The 20,675-nt window shown below is 40.4% G+C and overlaps 1 protein-coding gene across 2 annotated transcripts in view; it reads right to left on the minus strand.

Annotated features, from left to right (window-relative positions):
• HMGCLL1 (3-hydroxymethyl-3-methylglutaryl-CoA lyase like 1) overlaps positions 1 to 17,996 on the minus strand; it is a 188,938-nt gene extending 170,942 nt beyond the window's left edge. For both annotated transcript variants that reach the window (XM_018039307.1, XM_018039306.1), the window contains exon 1: positions 17,795 to 17,996. In XM_018039307.1, the coding sequence (XP_017894796.1) occupies positions 17,795 to 17,902 (108 nt within the window). In that variant the 5' untranslated portion in view covers positions 17,903 to 17,996. The remainder of the gene's footprint in view (positions 1 to 17,794) is intronic.

Here is a 20,675-nt window from a genome sequence, read left to right on the forward strand (position 1 = left end):
GCTCCTGCGCGTGAGATTTTCCAGGCAAGAATACTGCGGTGGGTTGCAGCTTCCCCCTCCAGGGGATCTTCCCGACCCAGGAATCAAGCCCGCATCTCCTGCATCTCCTACGTTGCCAGCTGGAATTTTCGCCACTGCCCCGCCTGGGGAGCCCCTCATAATGTACACATATGTCATATGTGCTCTTTAAATATCTTACAATTATGTTTGTCAATTATACCTCAATAAAATAAAAGAAGAAAAAAGGAAGCAGGTGTTAATCCCCTTTTACAAATGGAGGGAAAAAGAAAGATTCTATCCTAATGAATGAGGGACCCACTTTTCAGGGGTCCCTCTCAGCTATTTTCACGTCAATCAATCAATATCATATCAATCTCACACAGAGTGTCCTCAACTGTCTGTCTGAATTTCCCTGAGTGCTCTAACTCCAATACTTATGCTTTGATATGTCCCTGTTCACACAACAGTAATGAAAATAAAAATATACTTCCTTATATTCACAGATATAAATCTACCTCCTTGAAGATCTGCATCCGTCCCCTCTCAAACATGTTTGGATGTGGACGGTGTCTATTTCAAGGAGTATACACGCACGTAAATTTAATAAGTACACGTATATGTACAATAAGTTTATGAGCCATAAGTGTTTGCACTCACAAAAACTGGAGCAACTAAAATTTATCAACATTTGAAAAGTATTCAAATTTTTCACTACTAATAATTAATAAATTATAGTGTTCTAAGAAAGTATTGATAGTTTTTAGCAAGAACTTTTAAGCCGAATGGACAAAATAAAACACACCCTATAAACCAAATATACTTATGATCGGCCTCAAGAGTAATACAAACAGCAAAACTGTACAAGAATATGTTCCATTTTTCTGATTTTTCAATTCCTGTGAATTTCATGGTACGTTAAGATTCATATGTTTTACTAATGGTGGTAGTTTAGTCACTAAGTTGTGTCTAACTCTTGCGATCCCATGGACCTTTGCCCACCAGGCTCTCTGTCCATGGGATTCTCCAGGCAACAATACTGGAGTGGGTTGCCATTTCCTTCTCTGGTTTTACTAACAACTAGGCATAAATTTAATTTTCTCACACATTTTTCCTTCTGGAAATTAATAAGATACCATTTTTTAGCATCCCTCAGTTCACTTTAGTCATTTTAAACTTTCTAAAACAGTTCTCAGGACAGACTTGTGGTTGCCAAAGGGGAACGGGTTAGGGGAAGGATGGAGTGGGAGGCTGAGGTTAGCAGATATACCTTATATAGGAAGGACAGACAACAAGACCCTACTGTAAAGCACAAGAAACTATATTCAATATCCTGTGATAAGCCACAATGGAAAAGAATATAAAGAATGCATTTGAATGTATCTGAATCACTTTGCAGTACAACAGAAATTAACATAACACTGTAAATTAACTATAATAAAAAATAAAATAGAGTTCTCAGCTTTCATTTTTTACTGTCTCTACTAATTAACAGAAAACGCCTCCAACAACAATATGAATCTGAAAACTAAAGAAGGTTATTATATGTAGTTTGAGTAGTTTAATCAAGTTTTATACATGGCTTCATTAAAACTAGCTAAATAGTAGTTCACACAAATTGAATGACAAAGATGGTATTTGTCTTCTCCTTCCCAAGTCTGAGAAGGGGTTGCTTGTCATCTTTCATTCTCACTTTTAGGAAAAAGGAAAGTGCGGCCTCTATCTGGGGACTCTTGCCATCCACACAGGTGGATGGTGCAGCCTCAGTGTCTGCAGCCGCTGGGAACCAAGGCAGCCTCACGGAGAGGGTGAGGGACTGTGGGAGCTCCTGGCCCCTTACCAGTGCGCACCCTCGCCCAGGCAAAACTGCAGGGAAGTGTGGAGTGAGGGTCTAATTTCAGCTCCAGTGTTCAACCCTAACATGGCTCTGGTTCCTGAGCCATTCAGACTGAGGTTCTCATATGGAAGATACTGAAATCCTTCTACTTAAGAGCACATTCTGGGTATAGAACAACTGCTTTGTCATTGTTTTTCTTTCTCATCTATAGTCTTTTTGTTCTATGATCCATTCTGTACAACTCCTTTCATGATCTTTACTGCTACGCGTTTGACAGAGAATTATCATTGTCCAGGCTTCAAACAACCCATGAATTATTAATAAAAAATTGTATCAACCTCACAAGAGCACTTCAGCACATTTTAGGTCACTGAGACCTTTTAAAAACGTCATTTATTGTATTGCGGTGCAACGTTTCACTGCACACTATGGTTTCAGATGGCCACTCAGAAAAAATGAATAAAGAGCCAATGGTTGCAGGAAAGTAAACAGACTTTCCCAAAAGAAGCTATGCAGGGTCTTTCAGTATATATATGAAATCTGCATACACAATATTTGGTGTGTATACAACAATACTTTTTAAAAATATTTGACCTTTTGGATAGGACTGTATGCGTCCATTTGAGCTACTTACTAAAACACTAAGAAAGGGTGTATGCCTCAGAAATACCCTCTGAAACCATTAACCCAAGCTCATGAGAAAGAGAAGTGTGGCTGGTATGTCAGAATGAAGGAAGGGGATCCTGAAAGGTCCCAAAAATCTATGGAATCATCATAAAATATCTGAATAACTTGTCTCTGAAGAAGAGTGATTCATTCAGGTCCATCCACTTCAGGCTTTAAATGAATTCAGGCTCATAATAAACTACAGTTCAAAACTACGCTGTATCATCTTAAGCCATTTCCAACCAACTGCAGTAATAGATAAATCTAGAACTTTACAAATGTGTTAAAAGAAAACACATTGCAAAAAGTGAGTACAAAGTAATTTTAGAAATGGAGTTCCTAGTGGTCAATCAACTGACATGATATAGTGAAGAAATACAGGCTTTGGAACCTGACAAAGATTCAAACCCAGTGTTTTTACCAGGTATTTGACCTAGAAAAAATATTATTCACTTTCTTTCCTCAAGGGTCTCTAGTGGCTCAGACGGTAAAGCATCTGTCTACAATGTGGGAGACCTGGCTTCGATCCCTGGGTTGGGAAGATCCCCTGGAGAAGGAAATGGCAATCCACTCTAGGACAATTGCCTGGAAAATCCCATGGACAGAGGAGCCTGGTAGGCTACAGCCCATGGGCTCGCAAAGAGTCAGACACGACTGAGCAACTTCACTTTCACTATCTTTCCTCATATGAAAAGTGAAATAACAGAATTTTCCTTGTAGAACTGTTAAGAATTCAGACATTATGTAAAGCCTTTACCAAACTTTGCTGATAAACAGTGGTTGGTGCCTAAAGTTCATCAACAGATTCAATGGATAAAGAACATGTGGTATGTATATACAATAAAATATTACTCAGCCATAAAAATGTATGAATTAATGCCATCTGTGGAAACATGGATGGACATAGAGATTATTATACCAAGTGAAGTCAGTCAGACAAAGACAAACATCATATGATATCACTTATATGTGGAATCTAAACAATGACACAAATAAACTTATTTATGAAACAGAAACAGACTCACAAAAAAGAGAACAGATTTGCGGTTGTCAAGGGGGGTGGTGGAGGGATGGAGCAGGACTTTGGGGTGAGCAGGTTTAAACTCATAAATACAGGGCGGACAAACAAGGGCAAGGGGAACTATACTCACTCTCCTGGGACAAACTCTAACGGAAAAGAATACGAAAAAGAATGCGTGAGTGAGTGGAAGTCGCTCAGTCGTGTCCGACTCTTCGTGACCCCAGGGACTATACAGTCCATGGAATTCTCCAGGTCAGAACACTGGAGTGGGCAGCCTTTCCCTTCGCCAGGGGATCTTCCCAACCCAGGGATCGAACCCAGGTCTCCTGCACTGCAGGCGGATTCTTTACCAGCTGAGCCACAAGGGAAGACCACAAGAATGTATACATATATGTTTAACTGAGTCACTTTGCTGTGCACAACATTGTAAATCAATTATACTCCAATAAAATAAAATTTTTAAAAAACGAGTGGTTGATAGTATCATCGTTATCATCATCATATAAATTTCTAAACTCCTGTTAATAATATTCTATTAACAGTTAACATATATCTCTGACGTATTCTTAAATTTCAATATATTCTTAAATTTGCCCTATGCAATAAGTTAGTTGCAAATTTAGTGCAGGTAAGCTAAAATAATACTCCTGCCCCTAAATAACACTTTTAAAAAAAATTAAAACAAATGACTGACATTCTATCTAACAAGTTATCATTATGGCATTCCCATCGAAAGGTCTATAAATACACACGCTTTCAAGAGCAAATAGATTTAAGAGATCCAGCTTTCCAGAGATGAGTGTTTATGCAAGCTTCTCTTCCATTTCTTTTAACTCAAGTTTTCCTTCCAGTATTTTCTAGAGCATACATTCAGCAGAATTATATTAAATTAAATATTAAAAAGCTTTTCATACAGGAATGGAAACTAAGTGATACCAGACATTCGTGAGTGAACGTCTGAATCACTTCATCTGTTTCTCCATGGGTCCTGCATATGCCTTTTAAACCCATCCCTAAAACCTGGGCAAAGAGAATTCCAAATTGCCCTCAGCTTTTATCTGTGACTGGGTCCACAGCTCCATGTAGAATGCAAGGCCTGAAATGTGGCATAACATTTAAAATTCAGAGAAGCCTTAGCCCTTAAATAAAAATTCTCAAAAAGTAGAAATTGTGTCTAACTAAAATAAGGTTCATATTTTGACTCCAACATTCAGCTACAATTTGTTTCTATTTCACAGTGAAACAGAGATCAAGGAAAGAATTTTAAAAGTGGATGCCAGACTCTGCACACCCAGTGGGTCACAGATGTACAAACACAATGACAGAGAGACCCTCTACTTCTTTCAGGATCCAAAATCACTTGAAGGAAACCTCAGGAGGAAAGATGTCTGACAGATACATTTCTCTGGGGCTTCCTGCCTCCTTGCTTGCCAAGCTTCCCAGACTCCATCGGTTGTTAATAAAGTTCGCTGAAAAGACTTTCTGAAAGGCTAATTTCACAGGGTGAAACATATTAAAGGTATTTTTTCTGTAGCTGAAGTTTCCCTTCACACACACTTCCCTACTTCACACGCACACTTCCCTACTTCACAAATCCAGGGAAGCATAACTTGGAAAGTAACAAGTGTAAGGAGACATCTGATGCTCTATCAGTGGGACACTCAGCACCACCACTGAATCCAACACCCGGGCCCACAGCTCACACACTGCAATGGAGAAGCTGTTTCACCCTGAGGGTATCATTATACCCCGCCGTGTCTCTATTCCTTCTCTTGTAAAGTGGGATGACAAGGAGATGTGTATCATACACTGTGTGAACTAACCCAGTAAAAACCTAGACATGGAAAGTGAACGAAAAGCTAGATTCTACTCCTTCTGACCTTTATATGATAGCCATGAAAGAAAAAAATATAGACGTTCAAACTTCCAAAATGAATACATGAATTCTAAAACACTCTAGTCCAATATAAAAAAATTGATTGAAAGCTACTTATTCTCGTTTATAAAAATAATATCTTTGATATAATTAAACACAGATCTTTTTTTGCCAGTCATAAAGTCAGTGAATTTGGCTAAAGCTACCTGAGTTTACACTATGATTGGATTTTTAGCACCTACAAACTATTTTATTCTGTAAATATTTACCAAAATCTAAGTATTCAAATCTTCTGGATAATAGAAAAGGTAAATGTAGCTTCACCTTTCAGAAAATCTCAGTCTAGCAGTCCAAATATTACAAATTTACTAGAGAGATATTTCTATTTGACCTTTGGTGGGGAACAGAGCTTTGATGCAGAAAACAATCGTGAGTTCACTGAGTGCTGCTTAAGAGTTGGGGTTGGCAGGGGCGGAAATGAAGGACACAGAGAAAGATATTTAAGGAAAGTTTCACCACTAGTAGAAAGAAAGTGAGTATCCGTCTTGAAATCAAGGGTGAAAAAGATAATAAAACAGTTTATAAGATTAGGGGCCTTTATTATTTTTTCTTGTAAAAGAGTAAATAGATGTATGAAAGATGAGCTAATTTTTAAGATTTAAAAAAAAAGGGAAGATAAACTGGATGTCTGAGGCAGCTAAGGATATGAGGAAGAATGCAAATCCTGTTTAAGGCATTCATCTGTTTTTATCTTTTAAGTGTAGTCTTGACAAAATAAAACATTTCCAGAGGTTAATATGGCTCATCTGCGTAGCAGTCGATTTGAATCTCCTACTCAGTCTAACAATCGTGAGACTAGGACAGCATGCTCATGCGTTGATTTCACTGTGAGGTCTTCAAGCCGGCTGGACAATCACTTTCAAATCAGAATTTCTGCTAAAATGATATTCCCCACATATATGAATTTGCTTGATCTCTTTTAAATGCCATCTGCTCCGTAAGCATACCACATCAAATTATATGTCTGCGCAGTCTAGCCCCCTGGTTGACGAGGGAAAATCAAAAGAAATAAAAATAAAAGCTAAGCTTAGAGGAGGAAAATGAGGAAAGGAGAGAGGGTCAGGGAAAGTTGCAGCCCAGAGTGAATAAGCAGAAAGGAAGCCAGAAGACTTGGAGGAGCTCAGAGCTAATGAAAAAAACAAGAACACTGGGTTGGGGGAGGGAAGGATGAGAAAGCCAGCTGGAAGGAGAGAAAGCAAGCAAGAGGGAAGCCAGCAGAGATCCAAAGGCAGAAAGTCCTGGAGACGGAAGGGAACGGGAAATTTATTGGAAACCAAGTTGTTTTTCCTTTTGTATCCAATGCAGTTCTATTCCAGGCAGAACTCTATTCTCACCCTCAGAGAGGAGAAAAGGGAAGTCAACACTCATAGGAGTCCACGGGCTGGAGCCAGGAGCTCTCCAAAGACAGACTGGAGGAAACACGAGCCAACAGCAGACCCTCTAAAGCGGGGACTGGGACAAAGGAGGCTCAGCATCACCCAGCCCAGCGTGTCCCCAAAGACAGCTGAAGCGAAGAACAGCGAGAGCTGCTACTGATCAGAATTCCTAGCACATTTAATAAACGCCTCCGTCGACTCCTCTCACCAGCAAGGTCAGGAAACATTGGCAGACTGTGAAAACCGAGGGCTCTGGAACCTCAGCTGCCTGAATTCACCTCTGAGATCACTAACTATTGATCATGAGCAAGTCATTCAACCTGGGTCTCTGTTACTGTGTCTACAAGGATTGTTACGAGGATTAAGTGAGTTATCGCATGTCACATAGTTAGGCAGTGTCCAAAGCCTATTAAATATGCATCAGGAATGAATCCACACAAAGCAAAAGATAAGATTGTAAAGAAGAGGTTAATAAGAAGAAATTACTATTACCAACTTCACACACATTAAGGGAAAAGATCCAAAATAATCTTACCTCAATAGAGATAAAATATAATAAAGGAACTATCCACTTAATCACTCATTTATTCAGTCACTCATTTAACAAATTTTATTGAACTACATGATACATAAAAGGCAGTAAATAATAGTATACTGTTTCTCTAAAGACAGATACTTAAGTTAGGCATAATAATAATTTTCATGTTTAAAAAATATTGTCTGTATCTTTCCCAATTTTTAGAGTGAAAACCAGTATAAGTCGGTTTCTCTTTAAAATCTTATTTTTTCATGATGCAGACAACTCTTTATTCATTTTTTAAACTTTAAATTGTTTTTCTATACAAACTTTATAAGATGAATAAGCTCTAGGAATCTAAGATATAGCCTCATGATAGTTAATAATATTATATTATAGGCTTGCAAGTTGTTAACAGGGTATATCTTAAACAGTCTCACCACAAAAAAAGTAATGGTGATTTCTTTTAATTAATTAAATGATGGCAACCCACTCCAGTACTCTTGCCTGGAAAATCCCATGAACAGAGAGCCTGGTAGGCTGCAGTCCATGGGGTCGCTAAGAGTCAGACACAACTGAGCGACTTCACTTTCACTTTTCACTTTCATGCACTGGAGAAGAACATGGCAACCCACTCCAGTATTCTTGCCTGGAGAATCCCAGGGACAGAGGAGCCTAGTGGGCTGCCGTCTAGGGGGTCGCACAGAGTTGGACACGACTGAAGCGACTTAGCAGCAGCAGATATTAGGCAAAACTATGGTAATCATTTCGTAACATAGCATATCAAATCTGAACACCTTAAACTTATAATGTTTGATGTCAACTATATCTCAATAAAGCAGGAAAAATAAATACATAAATTAATAATGTCAATAGTTTGCATATTATCTGGAATGTAACTACTTCAAAAGCTTTGTAACATGGTTCAGTTCAGTTCAGTCGCTCAGTCGTGTCCGACTCTTTGCGACCCCATGAATTGCAGCACGCCAGGCCTCCCTGTCCATCACCATCTCCCGGAGTTCACTCAGACTCACGTCCATCAAGTCCGTGATGCCATCCAGCCATCTCATCCTCGGTCGTCCCCTTCTCCCCCTGCCCGCAATCCCTCCCAGCATCAGAGTCTTTTCCAATGAGTCAACTCTTCACATGAGGTGGCCAAAGTACTGGTAACATGGTACATGAATATATATTTCACAATTCAAATTATATTGCAAAATCAGTCCTTTTTATATTTCCATTGTCTTATTGTTAATCTTTCAATTAGCTTGTTCAGAACAAACTTCTCACTGAGAACCAGAAAATCTGGTGAGAGTGCGTGCTAAGTCTCTTCAGTTTTGTTCGACTCTTTGCCACCAGGCTCTATTGTCCATGGTATTTTCCAGACAAGAATACTGGAGTGGGCTGCCATTCCCTTCTCCAGGGGATCTTCCTGACTCAGGGACTGGACCTGTGTCTCCTGAGGCTCCTGCATTGCAGGTGGATTTTCCTGCTGAGCCACCAGGGAAGCCAGAAAATCTGGTGAAAATGAGTGAAAAACTCCTTTTGCTAGCCTTAGGGGTTTCTGAGGGTAGGTTCACTTCAGTGGCCCAGATACCATGCAGAAGAAAAACATGAAGTGATTAAGGCTAATTTTCAGCATGACTTTTCCCCTTGGGGCATTCGCCAATTCTAATGTAATTAGGTGAAAAGCTAGGATGAGCATCAGGGCTCCCAGGAGCCTGAGAGTTTGAGGAGGAAATATTTTTGAGTTCAGATCCCAGAAAGGAGAAGACATTCTGGCAAACACTGTAGGGTTTTAGTCAGAACCCTGAAGGATGACAAGATAAAAATTAGGATGACAAGAAAAGAGAAGCCCTCACAAATGAAGTAGGTCCAGCCTCGAATCAGCTAAATATATGATTGCCTTAAGATAAGCTACCCTTGTGACTGAACAACAACAAAAGCACTAATTGCCTGCTAGAAGCAAAAGATAATTCTTCCTGACCTCACACCCATCAGAACTGTTGTTTAGTTGCTCAGTTATGTCCAACTCTTTGCGACCCCATGGACTGCAGCATGCCCCGACCTTTACTATCTCTTGGAGTTTGTTCAAACTCAAGTCCATTGAGTCGATGATACCATCCAACCATCTCATCCTTTGTCACCACCTTCTCCTCCTGCCTTTAATCTTTCCCAGCATCAGGGTCTTTTCCAGTGAGTCACCTTTTGCACCAGGTGCTCAACTGAAGCTTCAGCTTCAGCATCAGTCTTTCCAATCAATATTCAATGTTGATTTCCTTTAGGATTGACTGGTTTGACCTCCATGCTGTCCAAGGGACTCTCGAGAGTCTTCTCCAGCAGCATAGTTCACAAGCATCAACTCTTCAGTGCTCAGCCTTCTATATGGTCCAACTCTCACATCTGCACATTACTACTGGAAAAACCATAGCTTTGACTATACAGACCTTTGTCAGCAAACTGATGTCTCTGCTTTGTAACACACTGTCTATGTCTGTCATAGCTTTTCTTTCAAGGAGCAAGCGTCTTTTAATTTCATGGCCGCAGTCACTGTCCACAGTGATTTTGGAGCCCAAGAAAATAAAGTCTCTCACTGTTTCCTTTTTTTCCTACATCTATTTGCCATGAAGTGATGGGACTGGATGCCATAATCTTAGTTTTCTGAATGTTGAGTTTTAAGCTAGCTTTTTTACTCTCCTCTTTCACCTTCATCAAGAGGCTATTTAGTTCCTCTTTGCTTTCTGCCAGAGGGTGGTGTCATCTGCATATCTGAGGTTATTGGTATTTCTCCAGGCACCCATCAGAATGCCTATTATCAAAATGACAAGAAATAAGTGTTGGTGTTGTTGGTGAGGACGTGGAGAAAAGGGAAAGCTTGTGCCTTGTTGATGAAAATGTGAATTGGTGCAGCCACTATAGAACACATTTCTGAGTATGAAGGTTCCTCAAAAGGTGAGAAATAAGACTATCATATGGTTCAACAATTGTGCTTCTCAGTGTTTATCTCAAGGATAGGAAATCACTGTCTCAAACAGATATCTTCACTCCCACGTTCACTGCAGCATTATTTACAATAGCCAAGAGATGAAAACCACCCCAGTGTCCACTGATAAATGGATAAAGAAAATGTGCTATATATTTATACAAAGGCACATTATTCAATCATAAAAAGAAGGAAACCATGCAATTTGCTACCAGATGGGACCTAATGACATTATGTTAAGCAAAATAAGTCAGACAGAGAAAGACAAATACTGTACTATTTCACTTACATGTGGAATCTTAAATAAAAAGGGAGAGAGAGAAAACAGGCTTGTGGTTTCCAAAGGCAGTTAATAGAAGGTGAGTAAAAAGAGGTGGAGGAACAGTCAGTCTTTTCTGGAGAAGGACAGTATGACTGAAAGCCTCAAATTTCATCTATAATATTTTCATAACAGGTGTCTAACTTAAACTGAAAAGCTAGCAGGCTTTCCAAGAGGGAAGATAAATGAAAGAGACACCCTGAAGATTTGAATATTGGAATGATCAGAGATGAAACTTAAAATAATTGATAAACATTCAAGAATTCTCGATAAGATGGAGAACTGCGGCAGAGAACTAAAAATTGGTTTCAAAAACAAAGTAGAAACGTAGTAATTCAAAAATATAACTAAAAATTAAGGATGCAAATTAAATTAGCAGCAAATTCATTTCAGTTCAGTTGCTCAGTCATGTCTGACTCTTTGCGACCCCATGAACTGCCGCACGCCAGGCCTCCCTGTCCATCACCACCTTCTGGAGTTCACTCAGACTCACATCCAGGAGCAAATTAGACAAAGCTAAATTGGGAATTAGTGAAATGGGATATACTTCAGAAAAATATTCAGATCGACAATGGTAAAAAAAGATGAAAAATACAAAAGTGAGTATAAGAAACCAATGGGGCACAACAAAATGTTCTAAGATTCTTCAAACTGTAGGTCTAAGTTAGAGTTGGGGGTAAAAAAGAAATAAGTAATATTTGAAAACAACTGGTTGAAAATTTCCCAAAACACATAGAAACCAACAAGCATCAAGTCATAGACCCAAGAAGCACTATAAACCACTATCAGATATGAAGAAAACTATCTCTAGACACATCATAGTCATACTGTTGGAAACCAAAGATAACAAGAAGAGAACTGAAAATAGGTTATCATCAAAGGTCCAAAAATAAAGCCAACAGTTGACTTCTCTCTTATTTGTCCCTGGTTTCCATTTATCTATTGAGAAATCTGCATTTTGTATGGTTGCCATGTCATGTATCCTAACTCTTTATATGGAACATATATTTAAACTCAATATTCATTATATTTATGCATATTGTATGCATATACATAAATTTAATTTCAAGCAAATAAGAACTGAAAGTATCACCACCCGACTTTTATTAAATAAAATATTAAAGCAAACACTTTAGGGTGAAGGGGAATAATTCCAGATGAAGGGATGGATCTTTAGAAAGTAATGAAGAGCAAGGAAATGGGAAATACATGCATAAATGTGAATGTACATTGACTGTATAAGTATATATTACAAATATAGCATGTACAGGATGAATACATACAACAACATATGAAGGCACTAACAGGAGTTACATTTTTAAAATAGAACTAATTTATATGATATTTTAATAAGTCAAGTTTGCATGTCGACACCTTGCAGGTAACAACTAATAGTACTGTAGAAACAGTATGCCATGGGCTATCTTCGTGGAGGTCCCCTGTGGTTTCCTGCTTCAAAGATGCTTGGACTGCCCCTGGTGATCCTGCCCGGCCCGCCCCTCAAACCAGCCCTGGCCAACCTCACTGCCCCTCCGTCCCTCCGGCTCCCCCGCGGCCCTCCAGCGCGGCTCAGCCCACATAGCCTTTCCGGCTGCCCTCTGGGCGGGCCACGCCGCCTCGCCTCCGGTGCACAGAACAGCCACCAGGACCCGAGACGAGAAACGGACGAAGCTGCAGAACTAAGGAGGTGGCAGAACCGTCCTTCGGGATATCAGGAAACCGGACCCTGATGACGACAAGAATGGGCTGAATGCAGGGGAATGCGCCCTACACCTGGAAAAAAGTGTCAGTCAGCCACTACTGGAACTGCACACACCCGCCACTGACAAAAAATGACCCCCATTTGTGTGACTTCATTGACACTCACTGCCTGAAAGAGTAGGTGAAATCCATCAAAGAACTGGGTAAGCATGGAACCAGCCTGTGCAAGATGGGGGCCCCCGAGCCTGGCATGGCAGAGTACCCGTTGATAAACACACCCAGGGAAACACTGTAAGGATAATGAGAGCAAGAGCTAAGCCTTAGGCTGGCTCCCTGGTCACCAAGACAGAGCATGCATGCTTGGATTACCTCCACCTTTTCTGTACGTTGTACCAAAACATCTACTTAAGTTATTTTCTTAGTACCATTCCTACAAATAAATTAATACCACCCCTCCACAAAAAACCCCAGTATATAACCACCAAGCTAATGCAGGGGAAAAATGAATTTTAAAAATTACGTAATTTCAAAGAAGTCATAAAACAAGTAAAAAGGGTGATATAAAGGGCCAAATAACACCTGAGTCAAACAGAAAACAAGCAGTGGGATAGGCTGGTAATTTTTTGGGTTTTTTTGATAATTCCTCCCCACTGACCCTAAGGTGTTTATTAACAGCTGCGCACCGTTAACCAAAAAGTATACAGTCACTTTAATCTTTTCACTAAATTTAAACAAAAATATTATATATTCAGGTTAAACTCAAGAGATCCTTTAACACTAAATACTTTACTTAGAATCTTAATTTTCGCTCACAGCAAATGTAACTTAAAGGATCAGGATAAAATGTAAAACAACTATAAACTTAATCTCATATAATCTACAATTATGTCTTTAAAAAACAAAACAAACATATTTAAAATGCTGTTTATGATAGAATTTAGACCACTGGAAATTTTATTGCTGTGATAGGGTATTAGTATATAAAGAGACTTACTTACTGCTTAAGTGAAGTCGCTCAGTCGTGTCCAACTCTTTGTGACCCCATGGGCAGTAGCCTGCACCAGGCTCCTCCGTCCATGGGATTTTCTAGGCAAGAGTCCTGGAGTGGGCTGCCATTTCCTTCTCCAACTTACTGCTTAAGTCTCTTTATTAATATAGAAATAAATTTAGTTACTGAATCAAACAAGTACTATTTTACAAGGATACTTCATTTTAATCAAAACTTGAAACCACCAGTTAAGCCAGCTTCATCATATCCATTTTAACTGAGACGAATAACAAAAAATAAAATAGACCCTAAGCGATAGCTTGAACCACAGAAGGATCAGTTTTGACCTCCTGGAATTCTTCTGAGAAACCTATTGAGGAATTCTTCTGAGAAACCAATGCCATTACCAAAAAAGAGAAACAAAGAGAGAGAGAGAGATCTAAAGAATTTTATTATGTTGAGCTGTTGTATTGTAAGCCTTTAATGCACATTGACTCATTTTATAGTTGGTAATAAATTGCTAAGCTCCAAAAGAGTATATTTGTACTTACACACAAATACAATATTTTATTTTATCTTAATTATTTATTGGTAGCAGAAAAGAGTCTAGGTTTTGAATCTTCTATTGACTAGCACAGATTCTTCCAAAACAGAGCACTCTGTCTGTCCCAGCTGCAACCAAATTATTTCAAAACTTAGGGTCCCTACCCATGATTCCCTCTACCATAGTTAGCAGTGGAGACATAGTTAAGCTCATTTAACAACCTCCAGAATCACTTTTCAACTCTTTCCCTATAAAAGTATGACTAAATTTGATCAGATGAAAAGATAATATACAACCTAAATGTCCATCAACATGTGACTGGATAGAGAAGATATGGTATGCATACATATATATAGACACACACATACGCATGATGGAATATTACTCAGCCAAAAAATGAATGATAATGTCATTTGCAGCAACACAGATGTAACTAGAGAACCATACTAAGTGAAGAATTAATAAGTCAGAGAGACAAATATCATATATTACTTATATGTAGAATTTAAAGAATAATAAAAATGAAATTATTTACAAAACAGAAATAGACTCATAGACATAGAAAACAATTTTACAAATACCAAAGGAAAAGGTGGGAGGCATAAATTAGGAACTTGGAGTTAATAGATATACACTACTATATATAAAACAGATAAACAAGGTCCTACTGTATAGCATAGAAGCTATAATCAATATCTTGTAATAACCTATAATGGAAAAGAATACAGAAAAGAATATGTATGTATAACTGAATCACTTTTCTGCACACTTGTAAGTAAAACATTATAAATTATAGTTCAATTTTAAAAAGGTAAAAAACGAACAGTAATAATATCCACCTATCAGCACTAAGACCAAACTTTACTGACATCTATCTTAACTGTCATCACGTTGGAATTCATATAAAAAAGATTAGCATTCTACTACAATGTGCCAGTCATTGTCTTGGACCCTGAAAAGTGCTAAGAAGGAGTTCATGGTCCCCATATACTTCAGATGGTTATGCCCTAGAAGGGTAAACCTCTATTCTTTTGTTCATTCAGGAGAAATTAATTGGCCATCAAAAACTAATTGGACATTTTATTCATTGCTGAGAATTTTGCGGTGGAAATTTTCCTCACTTTTATGATGCTTACAGTCAGGTAGGGAATTAAACATAAAATGGTAACAAAAATAAATATACTAATTCATTTATATATAGTGAACAGTGCACTGTGAAATGTAAGGTAACAGGAAATGCTTGGCTTGAGAGTCTGAGAAAGTAAAATCTGAGTTAAGATCTCAAGGTTAATTAGTTGAAAAGAATCTTTCTATCAGAAAGGTAAATAGATAAAGGCCCTGTTTCCAGAGGAAAGATGATTGGAAAACTCCAAGAAGGACACAGTGGCAAGGATAAGAAGACATGGCTTAAGACAACGCTGCACAGATGCCATGAAAATATCCTCTGAGCCTTCCAAGAATACATTAAAGGTTTTGCTAGCTATTCACTCTTAAAAGCAATGAGAATTCACAGAAGGCTGTGAAATAGGAGAACAGCATGATACCATCTGAAATAGAGAACATCTCTCAACTAGCTGTAGAAACAGTGGGTTGAAGGATGACAAGACTCCAGAAGTGCCCTGGAAAGAAAATGCCACTTTAAAATCCACAGCAGCAGTAAGTTGGAAAAGCAGATGGATCTGAGAGAAATTCAAGAGGTAAAACTGCAGGGCTTACATGACACCCTGGATATGACAGAAAGAAGGAAATGGGCTCTTGGTTTGCGCTTCCAGGGCAGAATGAATTGCGATAGCATTCCCGGTGTTAGGAAATTGTCGAGAAGGGCTGCAGTTGGGAGAGGAAGAATGTGAATCTGATTTTGCAAATGTTGAGTCTGAACTGCTTTGGAGATACTCACGCGATGTCAGGTGAGCAGGTGGACATCTGGACTGGAGTTTAAGAGACAAAAGGGACTACAAGTCTGGAAGATACAGATATACTAATAGTGTCAGAAACTGTGAATGTGGGTTAAAAGTCTTGAGAAATCTGATATTTACCAGACAGACAGAGGCCACTGAGCCAGTCTGGTTCCAGCCTGAGGAATCCACAGCAGTAGGGCTGAAAGCAGTAAAGATGTTAAACAGAGAAGCCAGGGAAGGAGGTAAATTGCAGAGTGGAGTTTCAGGTATCACTGGGAATTCAACAGGATGAGACCTACATTACAATTCCACAACATTGGAACCACAACAGAATTATGCATAAAGTGCCACAAGAGCCCAGAAAAAGGATACTGACTTTTAGAAAGAGAAAAGAGTTGATCAAAAGAAGTCATCTTTAAGCTGTGTCTGAGGAACGAATAGGAGTTTCTCAAGCAAATCAGTCCAGGGATAAAAAGGTAATGTTTAGAGAAGGTACAGCAATTTCTCAAAAAGGAAACAAAACATCTTCATTAGGCTGATGAATATCCCAAAACCCTATTTCCTACATTCCTAGATCAGCCATTCTGGTCATTTTCAATCACGCTGCTTTCACATTCTAACAGGGCAAAGTAGGCATCCTGGGAGTCTAGCCTCTGTGACAGTCCCCGAACCCACAAAATCAGAATATGGGGTGGGAGAAGAGAAAAATAACACGGCAACAGAAGTCATATAAAGTCTCATACTTTTTCACTGTAATGTAAGGATTTTTCACTGTAATGTAAGGATTTCTGATTCTGTAACAGAGTAAATATGAAGGTTTAAAGTCACAATACAAAGATCAAAGGAGAAGACAAAAAACAATTGAATAGAAGACATACAAACATATGGGAAGATATAGACTAATTTTCCTTCTCTTGCACTGTCAGTAAAAGTCTTTGAGTTAGATGACCTCCACCGTCTTTCAGGTAATGAGGAGAAAGCTTTGAAAGAATCCACAAATGCTGAACTCCAATCTATAGAACTAAGGTTACAATTCACATGGTGATACATTGAAGATACACTGGATGTAAAACTATAGGAAAAACGGAGCCTAATATCAGTATTAGAATAGTTGATTGGTTGATCCATGTCCATGTATCAACACTACAATATTTTTTAAAGAAAAAAAAAAGACACAAACTCAAATTATACTTACCCGCTAAACTGTTATATTTAACACGTTTTTATTTTGTACATAGACATATAAAGAATAATTTTGCATCCAGCAAAATTTGAAAAATTGATAGCTAAACTCTCACAGTCTCCTTCCCTTTTCCCACGTTTTAACATTCACTTAACAACTACCACTGCTATTTCTCTGTGAAACTTCAAATTGTAAGCTCTTTTAAGAGAAAATCAATTTCTTTATATAGATTGTCTTCATTTACTTGCCATTTCCGGTTGCGACTGCATTAAATTGCAGGCATGTGGCTACTATTCACCTGCCCTCATAGTTGTCTTCGAATGGGATTTCAGGCATCACATAGGAATACATTTTGCTCTGAAATCCTTCTGCTATTTACCATCTTCCCTCATCTTGTTCAAGTGTGTTGAAGCATAAATACATTACAGATAAGGGATGATTTCACCCCATCCTGTTTTCCTAGCCTTCGGTGTTGGCTTCCTTCCGTTTTTCTGCCTCACATTCCGACAAATTCGTAGCCTTTGTCACACAATCATAAGAGAATTGAAAAGAGAGACGCTGTCCTCAGACAAGTGCTGCGCATCACAGGAAGGATCCTTTCCCAGGGACACGCAGAGAAGGGACGCTTTCCTTCAGACCACCTGCACGTGGCCAAGGTCGGGAATTTAAAGGGGCTCCCCGAGGGGCGGGCCCGGAAGTTCCCCCGGGGAGACTGTGGGAACCCTCTTCAGGGGCGAGGCCTTCACACCGCGGGACCGCCGCGGGAGGGGCCCGGCGGGGAGGCGCCGGGCGACGCGGGAGGTGGGGCCGCCCCGGGCCGCGAGATGGTACCTGCGCGGGCTCGAGCGCCCCTGCCACGGAGTCCCCGATCCAGAGGTGCTCGCGCAGCAGCTGCTGGTAGCTGAGGCAGGGCTTCACCGCGCAGGGCACGTTCCCCATGGCGGGGCCCGGGCGGCGCGGGGAGAGGGGAGGGCGCAGGCAGGCGGCGAGCGGTGGGGCCAACGCCCGGGGATGCGCCGCGCGCGGGCCTCGGAGCGCCCGCCGCCCCCTGCCTCCCGCGCGCGCTCTGCGCACTGCGGCGGCGCCGGGCAGGACGCCGGCGGGCACCTGCGCACACGCGGTCCACGCCGGGCCCGAGCCGGCCGGTCACAGCCTGGCGCGCGCGTTCCGCGCCGTGCTCAGCACTCGGGACTGAGCGCGCTGGCACACACCTGCACTTACCGGCTTCCCATCAGAGTCAGACCCCATAGATAAAGCAAGGGTTAGGTCTCCACCAAACGAAAAGCATCTGTGTTTTCCTTTGGGGAGTCTGCTTATGCCCAAGTACGATTTTCCCTGCCCAGTGTAGATGTGCCTGGCCTTGAACTCACCTGAGTTTATCTTCAGGAGAATAAGCTTGACAGATGCACACTGCTATGTTTAAAACGGATAATCAACAAGGACCTACTGTATAGCACTGTAAGCTTTGCCCAATATTTTGTAATAACCTAAATGGGAAAAGAACTAGAAGAAAAGAATAGATGCCTGTATATGCATAACTTGGCTCTCCATAGGAAACTAACAAAACGTTGTTAATCAACTATATTACTAAAATAAAAGTTAAAAAATAAAGATATCGGCCATATTGGATTAAAGCCCAGTCTAGTGAGCCTCCCTTTAACTTATTACCTATATAAAACTATCTTTAGAAATAAGGTCACATTCTGAGATATCAGTTCAGGTCAGTTCAGTCGCTCAGTCGTCTCCGACTCTTTGCAGCCCCGTGGATTGCAGCACACCAGGCTTTCCTGTCCAACACCAACTCCTAGAGCCTGCTCAAACTCATGTCCATCAAGTCAGTGATGCCATCCAGCCACCTCATCCTCTGTCATCCCCTTCTCCTCCTGCCCTCAATCTTTCCCAGCATCAGGGTTTTTTCCAGTGAGTCAGTTCTTCACATCAGGTGGGCAAAGTATTAGAGCTTCACATTCAGCATCAGTCCTTCCAGTGAATATTCAGGACTGATCTCCTTTAGAATGGACTGGTTGGGTCTCCTTGCAGTCCAAGGGACTCTCAAGAGTCTTCTCCAACACCACAGTTCAAAAGCATCAATTCTTTGGCGCTCAGCTTTCTGTATAGTCCAACTCCCACATCCACACGTGACTACTGGAAAAACCAAAGCTTTGACTAGGCGGACCTTTGTTGGCAAAGTAATGTCTCTGCCTTATAATATGCTGTCTAGGTTGGTCATAGCTTTTCTTCCAGGGAGCAAGCGTCTTTTAATTTCATGTCTGCAGTCACCATCTGCAGTGATTTTGGAGCCCCCAAAAGTAAAGTCTCTCACTATTTCCATTGTTTCCCCATCTGTTTGCCATGAAGTGATAGAACCAGATGCTATGATCTTAGTTTTTTGAATGTTGAGTTTTAAGCCAAATTTTTAACTCTCCTCTTTCACATTCATCTAGAGTCTCTTCAGTTCTTCTTCACTTTCTGCCATAAGGGTGGTGTCATCTGCATATCTGAGGTTATTGATATTTCTCCCAGCAATCTTGATTCCAGCTTGTACTTCATCCAGCCTGGCATTTCATATGATGTACTCTGCATAGAAGTTCAATAAGCATGGTGACAGTATACAGCCTTGACATGCTTCTTTCCCAATTTGGAGACAATTTGTTGTTACGTGTCCAGTTCTAACTGTTGCTTCCTGACCTGCATACAGATTTATCAGGAGGCAGGTCAGGTGGTTTGGTATTCCCATCTCTTTCAGAATTTTCCACAGTTTATTGTGATCCACACAGTCAAAGACTCTGGCATAGTCAATAAAGCAGAAGTACATGTTTTTCTGGAACTCTCTTGCTTTTTTGATGATCCAGCAGATGTTGGCAATTTGATGTCTGGTTCCCCTGCCTTTACTAAATTCAACTTGAACATCTGGAAGTTCACAGTTCACGTACTTTTGAAGTCTGTCTTGGAGGATTTTGAGCATTACTTTGCTAGTGTATGATATGAATGCAACTGTGAGGTAGTTTGAACATTCTTTGGCATTGCCTTTCTTTGGAACTAGAATGAAAACTGACCTTTTCCAGTCCTGTGGCCACTGCTGAGTTTTCCAAATTTGCTGGCATACTGAGGCAGCACTTTCATAGCATCATCTTTTAGGATTTGAACTAGCTCAACTGGAATACCATCACCTCCACTAGCTTTGTTTGTAGTGATGCTTCCTAAGGCCCACTTGACTTTGCATTCCAAAATGTCTGGCTCTAGGTGAGTGATCACACCATCGTGGTTATCTGGGTCATGAAGATCTTTTTTATGCAGTTCTTTGGAGAAGGAAATGGCAGCCCACTCCAGTATTCTTGCCTGGAGAATCCCATGGATGGAGGAGCCTGGTGGGCTACAGTCCACGGGGTCACAAAGAGTCGGACACGACTGAGCAACTTCACTTCACTTTCACTTTCTGAGATACCAGAAGATAGGCTTTCGACATGTGAATTTGGAAAGTGGGAACATCCTGTAACCCATGGATTCACTTTTGTTGTCCTCTCTTCCCTGCCAGTTGTCATTAATCTTTTCCTGAACTGTTTGAGAGTAATAATAGATATGACCTCCGCCCCCCACGATGCCTTAATTCACCAGTGTGTATTTCCCCCAGGCAAAGACATTCTCTTGCATCACCACCAAACAACCCTCCAGAACAGAAAATCACCCTTGGTACAGCACTACCATCCAATCC

Source organism: Capra hircus, chromosome 23 (genome assembly GCF_001704415.2).
Source record: "Capra hircus breed San Clemente chromosome 23, ASM170441v1, whole genome shotgun sequence".
In the NCBI taxonomy this organism is placed as follows: Eukaryota; Metazoa; Chordata; class Mammalia; order Artiodactyla; family Bovidae; genus Capra; species Capra hircus.